This window comes from Gracilinanus agilis, chromosome 3 (assembly GCF_016433145.1).
Source record: "Gracilinanus agilis isolate LMUSP501 chromosome 3, AgileGrace, whole genome shotgun sequence".
In the NCBI taxonomy this organism is placed as follows: Eukaryota; Metazoa; Chordata; class Mammalia; order Didelphimorphia; family Didelphidae; genus Gracilinanus; species Gracilinanus agilis.
In genome coordinates, this window is record NC_058132.1 from 144687029 (window position 1) to 144707944 (window position 20916).

General features: G+C 34.8%; 1 protein-coding gene across 1 annotated transcript in view; it reads left to right on the forward strand.

Annotated features, from left to right (window-relative positions):
- SACS (sacsin molecular chaperone) overlaps positions 1-20916 on the forward strand; it is a 67773-nt gene that overhangs the window by 33467 nt on the left and 13390 nt on the right. The window contains exons 6-8 of the mRNA XM_044666129.1: positions 6002-6148; positions 7335-8817; positions 9916-10007. Of these exons, the coding sequence (XP_044522064.1) occupies positions 6002-6148; positions 7335-8817; positions 9916-10007 (1722 nt within the window). The remainder of the gene's footprint in view (positions 1-6001; positions 6149-7334; positions 8818-9915; positions 10008-20916) is intronic.

Here is a 20916-nt window from a genome sequence, read left to right on the forward strand (position 1 = left end):
TCAATTCCTGGAGGTCATTCCAGTTCACATGGAATTCCTCAGTTCTTTATTCCTTTGAGCACAATAATATTCCATCACCAACAGATACCACAATTTGTTCAGCCATTCTCTGATCGAAGGACATTCTCTCATTTTCCAATTTTTTGCCACCACAAAGAGCGGGGCTATAAATATTTTTGTACAGGTCTTTTCCCTTATTATCTCTTTGGGGTATAAACCAAGCAGTGCTATGCTGAATCAAAAAGCAGATAGTCTTTTAAAGAAAGCCCTTTGAGCATAGTTCCAAATTGCCAGCCAGAATGGTTGGATCAATTCACAACTCCACCAGCAATGCATTAATGTCCCAATTTTGCCACATCCCCTGCTATCATGTTAGCTAATCTGCAAGGTGTGAGGTGATACCTCAGAGTTGTTTTGATTTGCCTTTCTCTAATGATTAGAAATTTAGAACACTTTCTCATATGCTTATTGATAGTTTTGATTTTTTATCTGAAAATTGCCTTTTCATGTCCCTTGCCCATTTATCAATTGGAGAATGGCTTGATTTTTTGTATAATTGATTTAGCTCCTTGAATATTTGAGTAATTAGCCCTTTGCCTGAGTTTTTTGTTATAAAGATTTTTTCCATGTTGTTTCCCTTCTAATTTTGGTAGCATTGGTTTTGTCTGTACAAAGACTTTTTAGTTTAATGTAGTCAAAATTATTTATTTTACATTTTGTAATTTTTTCTAACTCTTGCTTGGTTTTAAAATTTTTCCTTTCCCAGAGATCTGACAAGTAAACTATTCTGTGCTTACCTAATTTACTTATAGTTTCCTTCTTTATATTCAAGTCATTCACCCATTCTGAGTTTATTTTGGAATAGGGTGTGAGATATTGATCTAGACCCCATCTCTCCCATATTGTTTTCCAATTTTCCCAGAAGTTTTTGTCAAGTAGAGGGTTTTTGTCCCAAAAGCTGGGTTCTTTGGGTTTATCATAGACTGTCTTGCTGAGTTCGCTTACCCATTGTCTATTCCACTGATCCTCCCTTCTGTCTTTTAGCCAGCACCATATCGTTTTAATAACCACTGCTTTATAATACAGTTTAAGATCTGGTACTGCTAGGCCACCTTCCTTCATGTTTTTTTTTTTTTTTTCATTATTTCCCTTGATATTCTTGGTCTTTTGTTCTTCCAAATGAACTTAACTCAAGTTCTTCCAGGGGTTTGTAGTGGGGCCTGATATCCTTTTAGACTTTCCTTTGAGGTTCCACATGTTAACTTTTTGGCATTGTTTTCCTCTTCTGAGTTTGTATCTTGATTTTCCCTGTCACCAAAGTAACTTTCTGTGGTCATGGTTTGTTATTTTTTTTTTTTGCTCATTTTTCTAGTTATTTTTTCCCTTGTTAACTGTTTGTTAAGGTTCTTATCTGTTTCTAGAGTAGAGAGAACACTGCCTCAAGCTTGCAGAGCACTATTCTGTGGTACTTAAGCCTTGCAGCCTTTGTTTGCCAGGGTATGTTTGTCAAGGGGGTGGCCCTGCTGGTTTTCTCTGGGGAGACTTGCAGCAATTTTGTCCAGCTAGATTGAGCACCCTGTGTTACCTCTTCTCTTCTTTTGTGGGCTGGACTGGTCCCTTCTGTACTGCTTCCCTGCCCATGCCAAGTGGTCTGGATAGGTTCCCTGCTCTGGGCTTTGCTGCCTCAGGCACAATGCTTTCTGCTACTCCTATGGAGTGTCTTAGGCTGGGCCAATCCCCTGTTCATTCTCTTATGTTAAAAGGGAGGGAGACCCCTGATTTCTAATAATCAGGTGATCAGGATTTTGCTTCCATCTGATCTGTCAGGGTATCTCCTTCTTGGACAGAGAGCCAAGATGTCTACGATCCCTATCCTGGGCCAGTACAATTCTGCTGAGAAGGTAAATACAGCCACTGAGTCGGGGATAAAGGAACACCTTAGGAGAATGGTGGAAACGTTTGGCTAGGGTTTTGGCTTAACCTAGCCTCTTCTAAATTTCTGAATCAGAAAGCTGACCTGGAAGAGAGATCAAGATGGTTGACTGGGAGATTTTGCTTTACCCAGTCTAGTAAAATCTCTCTCCAGTATAAACCCCTACTCAACAGTCTTCTTCTTCCCTATAAAGTAAATCTGACTGCTTTCCTGTATGTTGTCATTTATTAAATGAAGGATAACAAGGGTGAGGTCAGGGAAAGAGGGTTATTAGGGTTCCTAATGACACTGATCAATGGTGAGGCCTGCAGCCCCGGCTAAAGCTGACTGGTCTGGAAATCCCTCTCTGTCTGATGTTCTTTTCCTGGGTTAACTAATCCTAGGCTAATTCCCAAAAGAGTAAGTCTCTAGTCCAGTGATGGGCAAACTTCCCCGTGAGCCAGATCCAGGCCATAGTTTGCCCATCACTGCCTTAAGCAATTCCCTAATCACTATATCTGGATGTGGGGGCCTACTGTTTAGGGAATTGCTTAAGGCAGTGATAGGCAAACTATGGCCTGGATCTGGCCTGCAGGGGAATAGTTTGCCCATCACTGCTCTAGTTAATAGCTGACATAGGTGAGAGATCTGTCTTCAGGACAGATCCAGCCTACCCTTAGGGTAAACCCTTCAGGTGAACTGACAGTTCTTCTTTATTCATGAACAGGAGCAATGGCAGGGATTCAATAGTTGTCAGGGCAAGGTAGGAATCTCTCAGGAATGGGATTGATTTCCTATCTTGGAGCTGGATTAGGAACTGCTCTTTCACACCAAGTCCCAGAGCACTCTTCCTCCTCCTCCTCAGAGTTCTTGTTCTCCCAGAAGCTCCTCCTCTCAGGGTTCCAACTGTCTCTTGTTCTCTCTTCTCTGTTTCACACATTCCATTCCATGCTCTTGCAAAATTCCCTTCCCTTACTTAAGGTTGAATTTATCTTCTCTCCTTGCCACCCCACACCATTGACTGTGGTTATATGAACAGTATATTTATTATTCAGTAAAGTAGAAAATTGCCTAAATTACTATTGGCATCAATTGAACACTTTTTTTTTTCATTATGAATTAATTTTTAAAAAAAATTTAGTTCCTGAAGAATCATATGCCTACAGTAATTAAGTTTCTGTTAAAAATATTAGCTATTTAACTCAGATTTCTAATTGAGAATCCTGTATGGGATATTAGAGCAGTGTAGTTGTGTGTGTTTTTTATTAAAGGTACTGTTGAGTGATGTATCATGGTGTAATAGAGCAGAGTTTGTTTTAGTTCATGCTGAACTCAACATATTGTGTGGTTTTGGAAAAGTCATCCCAACTGAGGAGACTCAGTTCCTAGTTCTGAAATGGTTAGATTGCTTCAACATAACCTCTATGGTTTCTTTCAGCCAGATGGCTTTTTAAAATTTATTTTTTATTTAAAATTTGTTTTAATTTTTTTATTGATTAATTAAGAAAAATTTTCCATGGTTAGTTACATGATTCATGTTCTTTCCCTCCTCTCCTCCTACCCCCTTCCCATAGCCAATGCGCAATTCCACTGGGTTTTACATGTGTCACTGATCAAGACTTATTTCCATATTATTGATAATTGCACTAGGGTGATTGTTTAGAGTCTACATCCCCAATCATATCCCCATTGACCTATGCGATCAAGTAGTTGTTTTGCTTCTGTATTTCTGCTCCCACAGTTCTTTCTCTGGATGTGGGTAGCATTCTTTCTCATAAGTCCCTCAGAAATATCTTGGATCATTGCATTGCTGCTAGTAGAGAAGTCCATTATGTTAGATTGTGCCACAGTGTATCCCTCTCTATGTACAATGTTTTCCTGGTTCTGCTCCTTTTACTCTGCATCAATTCCTGGAGATCTTTCCAGTTCACATGTAATTCCTCCAGTTCATTATTCCTTTGAGCACAATAGTATTCCATCACCAGCAGATACCACAATTTGTTTAGCCATTCCCCAGGTGAAGGACATTCCCTCATTTTCCAATTTTTTGCCACCACAAAGAGCACGGCTATAAATATTTTTGTATAAGTCTTTTTCCTTATTATTTCTTTGGGGTATAAACCCAGCAGTAGTATGGCTGGATCAAAGGGTAGTCAGCCAGAGTTTTTGTTATTGTATCCTTGATGTATCTAGAAACATATTGGTATTTTCTTTTTCTCCCTAGCTTATGAATTTTTAAAAGGCTATTAAAATTTTTTACAGAAGAAAATTACTACCTTTTTCTCAAAAATATAATTTTTGTGTACCTTCTCTAAGAAGGAAAAAATAAAATATTTCATGGACTTTGAACTCAAGAGGCATGACTATAAAATTATAAAACTTTAAAAAAACAAATGTACTGAGATTTGTCAGTTAAAATGAGTATTGTTTGGCTCTTTCAAAGTTGTCACCTTTGCCATATAGTTATTTTAATGATACTTCTGTTGCTCAGAAATATTTTTGGAATTTCTCTTTTGCAATTGCCTTTGGAACCAGTTTGTGAACTGTGATAAGAGTAATATCTGCTATTTTAGGCTGGGTTAGTTTTTCCCTAAAACACATTGAAACTGTCATTGAGACTTAATTGGCTCAGAAGAATAAGGCTTAGGCTGTTGATTTGGCTTTTTGGTGGCCTACATGCAAAACAACAACAAAAATTGTACAAGGATTCAGCTGTATCTCTCTCAGGTTTCTGACTGGTAAACTAACAGTATCAACACAGAAGAAAGGGAATTATGCCCAACTGAATCAGTGCCATATCCTTGTTAAATATCTTTGCATTGCTTTGGCTAAGTAAATCTACTTTTGCTAACCAATAGGTTCTCTATGAGTGTCTCATTTCATTCCAATTTTTAACTGGTACAACTAGACCAGCCTGATTCATCCTAATCTGCAATATGTCAAACAAGAAAATTCCTTAAGATCCAGCTGATTTTTTTTACCTAAAATTAAGTATTACTCTGATTTGTACTTTAAAAATAAAAATTTGCTCTCAAATACAAAGATTTGCCAATGAGGATATTAAAAAAATGTGGAAAAGTGAAGGCAGTTTTAAAGAAGTTCTAATTTATCTGACAGACATTAGGTCCTTACTCTGTATAAGGAATGAACTGTTAGGTATTCAAATACATAGATGCAAAACAAAGCAGTTCTTGCTTTTCAAGGAGCTTATAATGTAATAGGATAGAACACAGGAATTTATGAAATAGAATGTGATAAGGACAAAGAATAGGTTCCAGAAGTAGAGGAAATAATCCAAAAAGTTTTGAGCATTCAAAAGATTATGGAATGTTAAAGCTTTTAAAGCTTTCTAAGGTGATAGTTTTGAATGAAATTGCCTTCATTTTTGATGTATAAATTGTATTATGTTTTTTAAAACAATCCTGTTATTTTATTATTATATGTGTTATAAAATCAGGGTAAATCAGAGATAATTGTGCACAATGTAAAAAAGTTCTTGTATAGGATTCATTTTCGGCTCTCTTCAAGTAGTGTGCTCCTTTAATGAATTTAAAATAACCAATTTGTTATTTTTTTGAAACCCTTACCTTCTACTGAGTATCAGTTCCAAGGCAGAAGAGTGGTATAGCCTAGGCAATGGGGGCTAAGTGACTTGCCCAGAGTCCCATAGTCAGGAAATGTCTGATGTCAGATTTGAACCCAGGACCTCCTGTCTCCAGGTCTGGCACTCTCCATAAAATAATCAATTTACAAAAAAACTATTTATCATTTTAGGAAGATAATTAGTACATAAATCAAGGTATGCTTATAATTAATTTTTAATTATTCGATTTCTTGATATCTCATCTAAATACTTTTTCCTTTCATTCTTTTCTCAACTTCTGTTACTTGCTATCTTTCTGTGATCTAAATGACATTTTAAAATTTTGTCAGAAAAGCAAAGTTTTAATGAAACCTCTGTTATATTACCTCCCCATAAGGACAGTTGCAGACAGATAAGAACCTCAATTTCTTTCAGGCTACTAGAACCAAATAGTTTGAATTTTATTCTCTTTGAATATTTTCTTTATTTGTTTCTTTGGTTTATAGGGTCTGCACTTTATGTGTACAACAATGCAGTTTTTACTCCTGAGGATTGGCATGGAATTCAAGAAATAGCAAGGAGCAGGAAAAAAGATGATCCACTAAAAGTTGGAAGATTTGGAATAGGGTTTAATTCAGTCTATCATATAACAGGTATGGTTTTGACTTCATGAATCTCTTACTGAAAATTGTTTTAGCTTAAATGGAAAATTTTATATTCTGACTTTACAGTTCAGCTCAGACCACAATAATCACCTTTGAGTACAATAAAATGCTATCTTCCATTTGATTCTTGCTGAATTTCATGAAGTTGGTAAAGCTTTTGGCTCATAGCTCTTAATTAGGTTTAAGGTTGGGGTGGAGCGTGGTGGGTAGCTTTTGTGTAATGCAGAGGTGTCAGATTTGGTCACATAGAACCAGGTTAAAATGTAATTGGAAAATCTTTAACAAAATTAATAAAAATATAATGCAACATGAATAATGTGAATTCTTTCTAAGTTGATATGTAGCTTACAGAGATCCCTTTCTAATTGAGATCGACACCACTAATATAACACATCAATATTGAATATATATGCTAATTTTTTAATATTGTAATTTTTCTGACCAAGTATAAGTATGTATAAAAATCTTAGAAAGAATAATTTAAACCTATTTTGAATCAAATAAAAGATCATTGTGGGTAGGTTCCAGAGAATGTAGATTTGTAAGACTTACATTGGAAAAGAAGGCAAAGAGATCCATATAAGGAAGGGAGATGAATATTGTCATGGAAAGAGAGTTAAGGAAAGGATCAGTTGATCAGAAGATTCTGAAAGGCGGACTAAGGAATATGGAATTGTATTAGTAAGAAGTAGAAAGCCATTGTTTATTCATTTCCATATATAAAAATATAGTAGATATTATCTCAATATAGATAAACTTTTTAACACACATCTTGGGTATTACACCTCCAAGTGGTTGACCTGTGTGCTTGAGGAAAGCTTTGAGCATGTTTAAGAAGTTTGATACATTTGGGAAATGACTTTATATTGCTTCCATTTTATCAAAGTTTTAATCTTTTTATTTATTTATTATTATAAATAGTGACTGTCAGTGTCTTAGATTTTCAAGTATTAGACCTTATTTGAAATAGTCTATAATATTGGCCCTAGAAATTATTAAAATGCTGGAAATCAGTGGGGGAAAGGGAGAGGGAAGGAAAAAGAAAGGGAGGAGAATGCTAATTCTGAGATTTTTTTATAATTGTTGCTTTCTTATAATTAATTAGATGTTGATTTTAGTCACTATACATACTAATTTCAGAATTACTCACTTTGTTTTGTATTTCTCTCTCTAGATGTTCCTTGTATCTTTAGTGGTGACCAGATTGGAATGTTAGATCCTCATCAAACCCTTTTTGGCCCTCATGAATCAGGACAGTGTTGGAATCTGAAAGATGACAGTAAAGATATTAGTGAATATTCAGACCAATTTGCACCATTCATTGGTGTTTTTGGGAGCACCAAGGAAACTTTCCTAAATGGCCACTTTCCTGGAACTTTTTTTCGTTTTCCTCTTCGCCTACAGCCTTCACAACTAAGTAGTAATCTGTATAATAAGCAGAAGGTTCTTGAGTTGTTTGACTCCTTCAGGGCAGATGCAGATACAGTGCTTCTCTTTCTGAAAAGTGTGCAGGATGTCTCTTTACATGTTCGAGAAGCTGATGGAACAGAGAAACTGATATTTAGAGTAACTGCTAGTGAGAATAAAGCCCTGAAACATGAGAGACCCAATTCCATCAAAATATTAGGGAATGCTATAAGTAATTATTGTAAAAAAGTTCCAAGTAACAGCATTACATGTGTGACATATCATATAAACATAGTTTTAGAAGACGAGAGCACTAAGGATGCACAAAAAACATCCTGGCTGGTGTGTAACAGTGTGGGTGGTCGAGGAATTTGTAGTGAACTTGACTGTTTGGCTGATGACCTAAAATTTGTCCCAACCATTGGCCTAGCTATGTCTTTATCAAGCAGTGAAGAAGAAGCAGGAGCCATTTCTGATTTCTCAGGAAAAGCATTTTGTTTTCTTCCTTTACCTCCTGGTGAAGAAAGTAAAACAGGTCTCCCAGTTCATATTAGTGGGTTCTTTGGTCTCACTGACAACCGTAGAAGTATCAAGTGGAGGGAATTGGATCAGTGGCGAGATCCAGCAGCTTTATGGAATGAACTTCTTATTATGAATGTTGTCCCCAAAGCATATGCCACTCTGGTCTTAGATTCTGTAAAACGGATGGAGACTGAAAAAAACTCAGATTTCCCCTTATCTGTTGAGATTATCTATAAGCTTTGGCCTGAAATGAGCAAAGTTAAAGTACACTGGCAACCAATTATAGAACCTCTCTTTAAAGAGCTGTTTCAGAATGCAGTTATTTATTCAGTCAGTAATCACTGGATAAAATTGGAGCAGGCATTTTTCTCAGAACTAGAGGAAAGCTTGGAATATACAAAATCAGTGCTCAACTACCTCCAGAGCTCAGGGAAACAGATTGTCAAGGTACCAGCAAATATTTCTAATGCAGTTCAACTTACAGCTTCTAGTGCTAAACTTGTGAAGAAAGTGACTCCTGCTTTAGTGCGGCAGGTATTGAAGAAATATGGACACTCGGGCAGTGCTGCTGAAAAGCTGCACCTCTTAGAATTTGTGCTCTCAGATGCAGCTTATCATGAATTGCTTGGATTGGAGCTTTTACCTTTACAAAATGGAAATTTTATTCCCTTTTCTTCATCTGTATCAGATCAGGATGTAATTTATATTACCTCAGAAGATTATCCAAGGTAAAATTTATATTATTACAGTAGTTTTATCTTCAGTTTTCCTTGCTGACCTCATCTTTTTTTCTTAGCAATAATTTGTAGAAAAAATATATAAAAATAAAGAAACTCATACTTCTTTGTTTTGAAATTACAAAGGATAGCAATTCTGTTAAGGGAAGCCTTTTAAGCTTTTAATACAGAAGGGCTGAGCTAGAATTATTTATATGAAGTTTTACCATAACCTAGAGTTTTGATAATTTGAATTTATTTTTTTTAGAAAATTTTTATTTTTATTTTTTAATTATTTTTAAAAATAATTTTTATTTTTTAGAAAGGTTATCATGGTTACATGATTCATATTCTTACTTTCTCCTTCATCCCCCCTACCTCCTCCCCACTATAGCCAATGCTCATTTCCACTGGTTTTAACATGTTTCATCCGGCAAGACCTATTTCCAATTTGTTTATAGTTGCACTGGTGTGGTAGTTTCGAGTCTATATCCCCAGTCATGTCTGCTTCAACCCATGTGTTCAAGCAATTGCTTTTCTTCTGTGTTTCCACTCCTGTAGTCCTTCCTCTGAATGTGGGTAGTGTTCTTTTTCATAAATCCCTCAGAATTGCATTGCTGCTAGTACGGAAGTCCATTACATTCTATTTTACCACAGTGTATTGGTCTCTGTGTACAATGTTCTTCTGGCTCTGTTCCTTTCACTCTGCATCAATTCCTCGAGGTCTTTCCAGTTCACATGGAATTCCTCCTGTTTATTATTCCTTTGAGCACAATAGTATTCCATCACCAGGATAATTTGAATTTAAATTGACAAAATTTTGGTCATTCAAATAGAAAAATGTTAATAATCTTGTTTCAAGGGGATTGAAATGTTTTTTAACTTAGACATAGTTCATACTATTTATACATTTTAAAGTAGAAACAACTTTTTTTAACCAATGTGATTTAATGATTACATAATTTTTCTTTACAAATTACAAATTTTTCTAAAATACTTGGTAGCTATGAACTTTTCCTTTTTTAACTTGCATTAAATTGGATTTATTTGTCTTGTGGACTTCAAGAAATTATAATAATTTACTTTTTTTTCCCTTTTGGCTTATTTTAGGTCTCTTTTCCCAGGTCTTGAAGGAAGAGTTATTTTAGATGACTTGAAACCCCAAATTCTAGCTTCTTTAAAGGAAGCTTCTCAAACCCGAGGTATGCTAGTATTCTGCTCTTTAGTTGAAACTTGATTGAGATAGAATATAAATAATGTTTCTGTTTTCCACAATTCGTATTTTAAGAGAAGTTTGAAGAAGTAGCTAGAGAAACCATAAAATTAAATAATTGGGCAAAGAGTTCTCAGTTATGGAGATTTTTCTTAGATGATTATGTGACTACTAATTCTGAAGTTGAAAATTCTGGTCAGTCTAAGTTTATTTAGATTTTTGCTTATTAACAGTGTAAAACTGTATATTATGCATTTCCTGACACATAATAGTTGCTTAATAAGTGCTTGCTATTCTATCATGTTTAGTATATTGCTACTTAATATTCTACCCCTTAAACATTTGTAATAGTTGGCATAGAAGCTAGGCTAAAGTTTACATTTCTAATATATATGGAAAATTTTGCTAAGTAAATTTATAATAGTAATAGCATTACAAGAGGAAATATTTATTTGCTTATGGGAACACATAGTTTAAAATATTATATTATCTATTAGGAGTTATAGGCTGGCTACTGATGATTAACTATTGATGATATTAGGTCTTTTTCTTGGTCATCATATTTGGACTACATTTTTGTGAAAGGTTTCCTAATTCTGACTTTTCACTAATTTAGACTTTTCCTCTAAAATAGTCTAGGTCATTGAGGTTTTACCATATCTTTTGTGATATGGTAGAAAGATAATTGGATTTTGGGTTAGAACTTGGATTTTTATCCTCTCTGTGCAACCAACCTTGAGCCAAGTAACTTTATTTCCAAGAATATTAGAATTCTCATTTCTGAAATGAGGAGATGGGACTAGATAATCTCTGTGGATACTTCGAAGTACAAATATTTAGATCCTAGGTCTCTCTAAGGCCTTTTTAAACTTTAAATTCTATGATCCTAATCCTTTTATGCATTCTTATTTTTATATTATAATGTAGCATGGTCATTGGTAGGTAAAAGATGGTATTGAGCCTGGCAATTCGTGTCATTTAGCCATTATGACACTTGGGAAACCCCAAGAAAAATTATTTTTAGTGCCTCAAGAGACCTTGATATATTAGAGTTTCTCCCTCAAGAATGACATGATAATCTATGACATTTCTTTGTTCTATAATAATGATGATGATGATGATGATGATGATGAAAATAATTCTCCTAAAATATTTTATATACATTATTTCATTTGCTCCTCATAATAACCATATAATGTACGCAGAATAGTTTATTCTCATTTTCCAAATGGGGGATAAGTCACAAGAAGGGTATAAATTCTGGACTCAGGACAAGAACTATATTATTCTGATTCTTAGTCCAACTTTATATCTATTGTATTACACTTTCTTCCATAGGACTTCTATTTTAATCTATGACTTTAGAATTTTATTTAAATTGGTTAGTTCTCCAGAAATGCAAACACACAAAAAAGCAGTTCTCAGGAGAGTCAGGGAAGGATTATTTTGCAGTTTCCTTATCCTTTGCCCTTAAAGAATATAGTTATTTTTCACAAAGGTGTTAGTAAGGCCACTGCCATCTTTAGAACTCATATGCAGCTTGGTGGCACAATGTATAGAGTCCTGGGCTTGAAGTTAGAACGACCAAAATTCAAATTTGGCCTCAGATAGTTTCTAGCTGTGTGATCCCTGGGTAAGTTAGTTAAACTTGTTCTGCCACAGTTTTCTCAGTTGCAAATTAGGGATAATAATACCTACTTCACAGAATTGTTATGAAAATCAAATGAGACACTAGGTAAAAGTTCTTAGCATAGTGCCTGGCACACAGGTGCCTAATAAATGCTTGTTCTCTTCTTCCTACCTCCTTCTTACAAATCAGGATGGTAATTATGTTATCTAGACAGTTTTAATTTATTAAGCACTTTCTATGCCAGGCTCTATACTAAGCACCAAAGAAAGAACATTAAAAAAAACACCCCAAAACACTCCTTGTTCTCATGAAACTCATAGTCTAATGGATAAGACAGCAAGCAAACAGGTATGTGTAAAGAAGACCTCTAAAGGATGAATTAGAAATGGTTTCAAAGGAAAAGCACTAAGATTAAGGAGGGCCAGAAAAGTGGGCCTTTAGCTGTGATTTTAAGGAAGCCAGAGAAGCTGGGAGTAGAGATGAGGGGGATAGAATTTCATGCATGAGGAACAACCAGTGAAAATGCAAGAAGTTAGGAGACTAACTTAAGGTGGCCAGTGTCACTGTTTACCAAGTACATACATGGAAGGCATGGGTGCCAAAGATGGCACCCAGAGTGCTCTCTGTGGGCACATGCCTGTCCCCCACCCCCAGAGTTTGTTACTAGAAAGGCAGAGAGGCTTGGGTGGAGCTGCTCTCCTCCCTTTCTCCACTGTGCCTGAGGACATTTTTTCACCCCCACTAACCTCCTGCCCAGCAGCCCAGTGGGAGTGCACAGGGGGTAAGATTGCAGGTGGCAGAGCTGGAGGGGGGCAGAGTGCTCAGGCCACTCCCTGTCTCTCCCCTTCTTTACACTTTCTGAGGACATTCCTTACCTCACCCTCCCCTCCAGCCAGCAGCCCAATGGGACCACTTTCTCCTTCTCCTGTGTGGGGTAAGGAGGGGATGGTGCCTGGCACTCAGTGGGAGGGGAGGGGTACAACGTGTCTGGGGGGTGGGTTGGGGGCAGGGCCTGGCACTCCTTTTCTAAAAGATTCACCATCACTGATATAAGAAAATTGGAAATGTAGGAAAGAGTCAGGTTATGAAGGGCTTTAAAAGCTAAATGAGGGATTTATATTTGATCCTTATATTTATATTTTATCCTGGAATTTATTGAATAGGGAGTGATATGGTCAGACCTATGCTTTAGGAGAATTAACAGCTTAGTAGAGGATGACCCGGAGTGGGGAGAGATTTAAGGCAGAGAGATCAAACAACAGGTTATTGCAGTAGTTGAGATATAGGATGAAAAGATGCTTATATCATTATAGTTGCAGTGTCAGAAGAGAAGAGGATGCCTGTACTATTAAAAATTGTTATTTTTAAATAAAAACTCTTACTTTGTCTTAGTACCTGTAGTAAGGGATTAATTATCACTGTATTAATACTCTGTATTGCTTCTAAGGCAGAAGAGTATTAAGGGCTAGGTAATGGAAGTTAATGATTTTCTCAGAGTCACACAGCTAGGAAGTATCTGTGACCAGATTTGAACCCAGGAGCTCCTGTCCCTAGGCCTGACTCAATCCATTGATGCTCCCATGCCTATACTATTAATATGAAGGTAGGGTAAACCTAACTTGGTAACTCATTGAATAATGAATAATGAATGAATTAATGAAATAGGGAAGTTAAGGAGATGGTTTGGTAGAAAGGTAATAAGTTCGGTTTTAGATGTCTTGGGTTTAAGTTATCCCTGAGACATTTAGTTTGAGATGTCCAGTAGAGAGTTGGAAATATGAAACTGTCATTTAGGAGAGAGATGAGAACTGAACAAATCGATCAGAGTCATATCATGTCATAGCAGTCATAATTGAAATCATGGAAGCTATTGATATCACTAAGTGAAATAGTATATAGAGAAAAGAGAATCCAGGATTGAGTGGTGGGGAATACTTAGAGTTTGCTATAGTTATCTGGAAGAAAATCTAGCAAAGGAGAAAGAGGAGAGGAGGTGAACCCAGGAGAGGGCATTGTCATGAAAACCTAGATAGAAGAGAATATCAAGGTGGTAAATGACAGTGTTAGATTGTAGAAAAGTCAAAAAGGATGAGAACTGAGAAAAGGTCATTATATCAGGCAGTTGAGTTCATTAGGGACTTTGGAAAGATATGTTTCAGTTGAATGATGAATTTAGAAGCCATACTTCAAAGAGTTAAAAAGAAGATGAGATGAAAGGAAATGGGGCATCTTTTGTAGGTAAATGGCTTTCTCAAGGGGTTTATTCATAAGTGGGAGGAGAAATATAAGATGATAGCTAGTGGGGATGAATAGATTGTTTTTCGAGAATGAGGGAATTATGGGTGTGCTTATAAGAGCTAGGAAAGCAATCAGTAGACAGGTAATGATTGAAGAATAGTGAGACTGTATGGAGGAGAGAGGAGGAAGTCTGAGGGAGAAGACATATGGAAAGGTTAGCTTTGACAAAGAGAAGGGCCACTTCACAGCGGATAGCAGTAAAAGAGAAAACAGTAGAAGATGATAATTGAGGATTATGAGATGAGAAACAGGGGAGAAGGAAGAACTTTTGGTGAATAGCCTCATAATTTTTTCAATGAAATGTGAGACTGATTCTCATGATGAGGATGGAGATAGAGTTATGGGAAGTTTGGGGAGAAGTGAAAAGGTTTGGAAAAGCCCCTGTGGTCAGTGGGCTACTGAATTGATTAGGAGAATGTGAAAATATTACCTTACTGCAGTGAAGGCTTGGTTAAGATCATGCAATGTAAACTTGTAGTGGTTTCATGATTTTATCTAGCTTTATTAAGCAATGTATGAGTAGGCAGTGGATGATGGGAATAATACAAATCTGGAATTTGGAAGGGATAGTATGAAGGGGCAGGGAAATTAAGAGAAAAGGACAGTGAAGAGTTGTACTGACACACCGAAAGTTCAAAATGGCAAAAGGAAAAATGGTGTAGGAGGTGGATGCTTAAGTTTAGTGCATAATAGTACTAAAAACTCCTGAAGACTGCTTATGTGATGAAAATTGTACTTGGCTGATACTAATGCATTACACATTTCTTATAATTTTCATCTTGCTGGTAGGTCATCCAGATAAATAGATTACAATAAATACCCTCATTTGGTACATGAAATCAAATTTAAAATTGTTCGATTTTCTGTCCTTTCTATTTTCCTCATATATAAAATGAGATAATTGAATTAGTTGCTTTCTAAGGGCTTTCCAGCTTTAAGATTCTATAATTATTGTTGTACAAAAAGCATGTGGTTATGCTTTTCATATGGTTAATATAACATGTCTCTTAAAATCCAATTATTTTTGTTTTTATCATGTTTTTGTGAAAATCATCCTTTTCTAAGACTGAATTTGATTATATTCTAGCTCAACAACTTCTCTGGGGATATTCAGGTAGGCTTATTGATTGAACATTGTGCAATTTGAAGCCTGGTGTTTGTTTGCTTTTGGATATTTCCTCATTCTTGAAGCTGCCAGATATTAAATTTATTGTCAGCTTATTGGCGATAACTTTTAAAATATGTACATCTTTTAAAGAAGACATAAGTACATAATATTTCAAGTATTATTTGTTCTGAATGCCAGCAGAAAAAGTTCATATGATTAATTTGGTTAAGTATGAAGGAGCTAGTTCATTGACCTTAAATTTAAGATACACTTAGCCTGAAATAAATCACATACTAAATGGGAGCACCTACTGCAGTTATAGCCTGCTTCTAAAAGGAATGCCATGGGTGAAAATTTTATTTCATGGGTTAGTTAGCATGATCATAGAATAAAACAGATAAATTTTGATATATTGTTGCAGAAGAAAAGTTTTAAGGTGGTGTGAAGGGTTAAATTTTTGGGGGGAGGAGTTTGAACAAAAGCCAGTGCGCAGTTTATGAAATGCAAAACATCTAAGTTTATTATTAGGAAATATGGATAGGAAATAGGGAGGAGGAAAGTGAAAGTAATCTTACAATAACTTGCCCCAGATCCCAATCCTAACTAACTTTCTCTAAAAACCCCCAAATCTATCTGCCTCAGCAGGCAGTATCTTCTGCTAGGCTGAAGCCCTCACCTACTCTCCTACTCTCACTATCTATAATATAACCACTATCTAACTACCTTATCTACCCAAGTGATTAATAATCAGTAAGACCCTTAAGGCCTTAATTTCGTTCTCTGTCTCCAACCAGAGAGAGTACTAACAGCACACCCTCTCCCCAGGAGTCCCAGAGACAAAAAGCCCCCTTCCCACTCTCTGCAACTGACTAACTTTACTTGGCCACACCCTTCTAACTGTCACTAACTGACAAGTGGCACAGCAGGGGCGTCTCTTACTGGAAAATATTATTGCTCCTTTTCCTCTTAAATATTAAAAAGGGGAAAATTAATAAAATCTTTTTTAATAGTGGGCACCCTGCAAGCATAATTTGTGGAGTTTTTTCCATGTGAACACAGTGCCATTTTTTTTTACAAGAAAATCAGTGCAAAATTATGACAGTGCTTTATAGAAATTGACCTTTTTTGGATTGTATCTAATTCCATAACATGGGGAATACTGCTATTAGGGCTAGTTTAGAAATTAGCATGTTTAAAATGCATCTTGACTAATGTAATTTAAATGCAAACATTCTTAAATTTTTCTTCAAGCTTTTACTGAAAATGAAAATAGGATAACCACTGTGATTGCATAAATTATGGCCAAAGTCTGTGAACAGTGAAAATTTGATTTAATTTAAATAGTGAGAGCATCAATTATGCTATTGGTTTGTTTAAACTCACATAGTTTATATATGCCATTAAATAGAATTATAGACAAATAACAATAGTGGCATTTATAGTGTATTGAGAACAACAGCATTTATAATCTTGAGTTTATTATTATGTAGCTCACTGTACTAGATTGAGGAGGTTTGCAAAGCTGTTCACATTTTGCTCCTGAGCTTTCCTTGATGCATATAAAGTCATTGAATGTTAGTTTGTTTTTTGGGAAGGTAGGGCTCAACCTAAAATTTAATGAAATGTCTTATTAAGTTTTTACTATATTTGTATGGTAAAAATGAAATACTTAATTCTTTATGAAGTCTTATAATGAGCTTCTTTAAAACATTAAATTAACGCTTACATTGCTAATCCCCACTTCAAGTGATTTAAAGATTTAGGATTTCCTCAATTCAGGTCCTTCCTTCAGTGGAATAGATTACAGTTTTTCATTCTAGTGGACAGTCTTTAAGATGTCAGGAAAAGTTTTGACCAATGAAAGCTATCCAAAAATAGACTAGACTCCCTCAGGACAGAATAAAAGAGTACTGGCTTTGGAGACAGAAAATATGAATTCATATTCTGCCTTTAATGCTTATTAAGCATGTGAACCCCTTAGAGTCTCTCTGGGCCTCAGTTTCTTCACTTATGAAATGAAGGAATTGTTTTACATTGCCTCTGAGATCCTTTCCAATTCTAGGTATATAATCTTATGAGCCTTTGAAGGGAGCAGTTTCCCCCTAATTGGAGGTCTTCAGCTAAATGACTTTTTGATTTTAGAATTGCAAATAATTAATTGCTCTATAGTCAATTAGGTATTGAACCAACGTAGGCTGGTCCTTGGATGACACATGTAGAATCTGTCCCTGGGTTCCATGGACCTTCCTAGGTTTTTTAGAACTTTTCAGAGCTTGTTTTTTCTGGAATATGTTTTGAAAACATAGGCATTGTAGCAGGACTTTAGTGAACCTTGGTTTTTTTTCCCCCCCATATAAGCAGAAACTTATGGTGAATTATTGAAACATTATTTTGGTTATCTTAAGCATTTCTTATAGAGCTGCTAATTAGGTTGACAAAAAAAAAACCTCCTAAATTTATTGCAGTGTTTAGCATTTGAAATGTTTTGAAATTTAACAGCTTTTTAGTTTTAATTTTAAATAAATATATATTAATGTGCTTTTTTCTTACTTTGGTAAAATGAATGGTAGAGATAGGAAGTGTACTTGTGATTTCATTGGCATAGAAGTCTCCTAGGCAAGGAAAATTATCTTTGTAGATCAGCACCTTCTCTTAAAGAGTTGCCCAGAACACTGATGGGTTTAGAGATGAGACTTAAACCTTGGCTTCAGGGCCAGATGTCTATCCTCCAGATCAGCTTGCCTTTTACAGATGAATACCAAATGTTATTTAGTCTTTGGCCTATAATTAGAATCTTGTAATAGTTTAGGGTTATCAGTATAATGGTATAAGAGTCTGTACTGATCTGTTCTAACAATAGAATTTACCCAGGATTTTTTTTTAAAGAACAAAATACTCTGCTTTGAGCTGGTTTTCTTACAGCTTACCTATTTTTTTTTTTTACAAATAAAGTATAGTAAGTAAAATAACAATAAAAACAAAACTTATCAGGAATTGAAGATTATTTATTCTATTTAATTTGGTTTGAGTTGAAGTTTTATTGTACTATGTTCAAGGATCTTTTTTAGCCCAGGGGTTTTTAAACCTTTTTTATATCTGTTGCAATCTGGTAAAATCTATAGACGTGCCCTCAAAGTAATGTTTTTAAATTATTAGGGAAATGCTAAATTTCAATTCAAGTAATGGAAATAAGCATTATTTTATATATATGGATGCTGTAAAGACTTTTGCAGGAAGCCATGTTGGCCAAGCATGAGTGCCAGTTACTTGGTTGGAACACAGAATGCAGTGAGGGCATTTTGAGCTGGCATGAGACCAAAAAGTCACTGAAGCTGCTGCTAAGTAAACCTATCTTGACATCCAGATAGGAGGTTTCATCAAAACCTCTCATTGTTTCCCACCTCCATCTGTAAGATTCCTGGGGCTGTACAATAATCCTTTACAGAGTTACCTCTCCCCCCCCCCAGATCATTATAATACACACACATGTACATATCCATATCCATATCTATCTATCTTTATATATATCTATATCTATATCTATATATCTATCTATATATATATAGATATATATATATATATACAAACATATGTAAATTGTTTTGCTATCCAAATTCATGAATCCCCTGAAATCTTTCCACATGATTTGGACCCCAGGTTTAAGATCCCCTATTTTAGACATAAGAAACTCACTTTGACTTTTTCGATACATTAAAAAACATCTTTTCTCTAAATTTCCTATAAACATATTGTCCAGGAGAATTTTGTTGTTTTTGTTAAACTTTAGCTATTATTACTGGAAATTAATGATAATAATGCTATATAATGTTTAAGAACACAGAAAACATTAGTGGTTTATAAAAATACTATAAATTTTATGTTGATAACTGCATAACTGGAATTATTTTTGAGGAGAAAATTACTTCATTGTTCCTGTGTACAGGTGCTTACTAATCCAGAGCATGAAAATGTTTTCCTCTGTATTAACAGTTTTGTTGTAATAAAAATCAAATAACTTAACTTGATGAGGATTCAAAGCAATAAAACAAAGGAGAAATCAGGACTTCAAATTTGCCTAAGGTAGATGCTTAGGTTTGTGCCATAGTGACTTCCATTCTTTTCCCCCCCCAGTGTGGTTTTACTTGAGCATGGTTGGTGTGTTAGCCAGTTGCATGTTGTTTGTGTTTGTGTTTGACATTGATATTAGTACCTGACAATTTGCCTATAACTAAGTATATATTTTATAGATTATGGGAGTCGATGTGAAAGTATTATTCAAGGTTATCTCCTGGATGAATATTATAATACCTAATTGCTATAAATATAGGACATCAGTAACCTACATACAAAATCAGCTTTTTTGTTTTTGTTTTTTCAATCAGTTAATGATTTTGATGTGTATAGTATGCTAGAGTCTACAAACTCACTTCAGAATTTCTTTTAATGATTTTATAATAGAAAATGGCTTGAATTATAAATAATATAATAGAATGATACTGTTTTATAGAAAATGCACTAATAAATTATCTTCCTTTGCCCAAATTAAATTTGTTAAAACAAAACTATTGTGATATTTCTGATTTGGAAGTAACCATGTCAAAAAGATTCTATTTTTTAAATCTAATTTGCATTCATTTCTGACTAGGTCACTTTTAATATTTCAAAAGAATTATCAACTGTTCAAGAAAAAGATACTTAAACAGTAGAAAATTATTACTTTTTCATATCATGGTAATTCCTTTTATTTCATGCCATGATTAATTAGTTAATATTCATAGGTCAGAGTGCTTTAGATTTTCAACATTTATAAATGGTCTAGATTTCTATTCCAAACTTTACTTTTTTTATTCCAGCTTTGCCTCGTTTTGTGTTTGGATTATCGGAAAGATATAACTACTGCCACTAAGAATAATGTTTTTAAAATAAATGCACTAATAAAGTACTTTTTGGGTTCAGAATGAAACTCATGGATCCCATACTCCATCCAGATTTTTGTAAGGTTTTATATTTTTACTCAGTATTGCTGAATTTGACATTCAATACTGTAGAGTTCAATTTGAAAATATTTGGAATGTGGCTTTATCGGAACTCAAATTCTAATATACCTCACCTAGGATTTTTTTCTAAACAGCAACTGTAATGCCTTGAAAAAATAACCTTTGAAAAAATTAGTTGCAACTCTCCATTCCTTTCAAACACTTAAAAGTTTATTAAATTTTCCAAACCATATAGGTTGCCTAGAATCTTTTATAATAATATTTGATGTTTTCCAAAATTTATTTAGAATTCAGTTATAATTTGTATTTAATAATTTTTGTTGATGCTTTTTGTTCTCACTATGGAATTTCTTTATTCTCCAAATCACAGAACTCAAACCAGCATATAAAAAACCCAGAACTGACAATATATGCAAAATTTTGTGCCCATAGGTCTTGTCTCTATCAACTTTTCTCTGAGACCAAAATTTTTATCACTTTCATTTCCCTTTATAATTGGAACCAAGATTGGTCAGGCAATAATACTTTTTTGAAAAGAGGATTTCTAGAAATAGGCATTTATTAATCACTATATATTATCTTAATGCATTGGGGTAATAACTTCTTAAATTGTCTTAATCTTTCTTTTTCTACTTTATGCTCTTTTTCTTCTGATTAGGATTATATTAAAAACACCGAAGTATTTTGAAGTGAAATATGTAGGGTGTTCCTAGCTAGAAACAATATCTGGGCCTCAGTAGGTAAAGAAGTCAACTTTTCTTAGAGGAAATATTGGTGTAATTAAGAGAGTACTGACAAGGTTTGAGGAAACCCAAATTCTGGTTTTGCTTTGCTTCTTTGTGACCTTGGTGAAATTGAAAATATT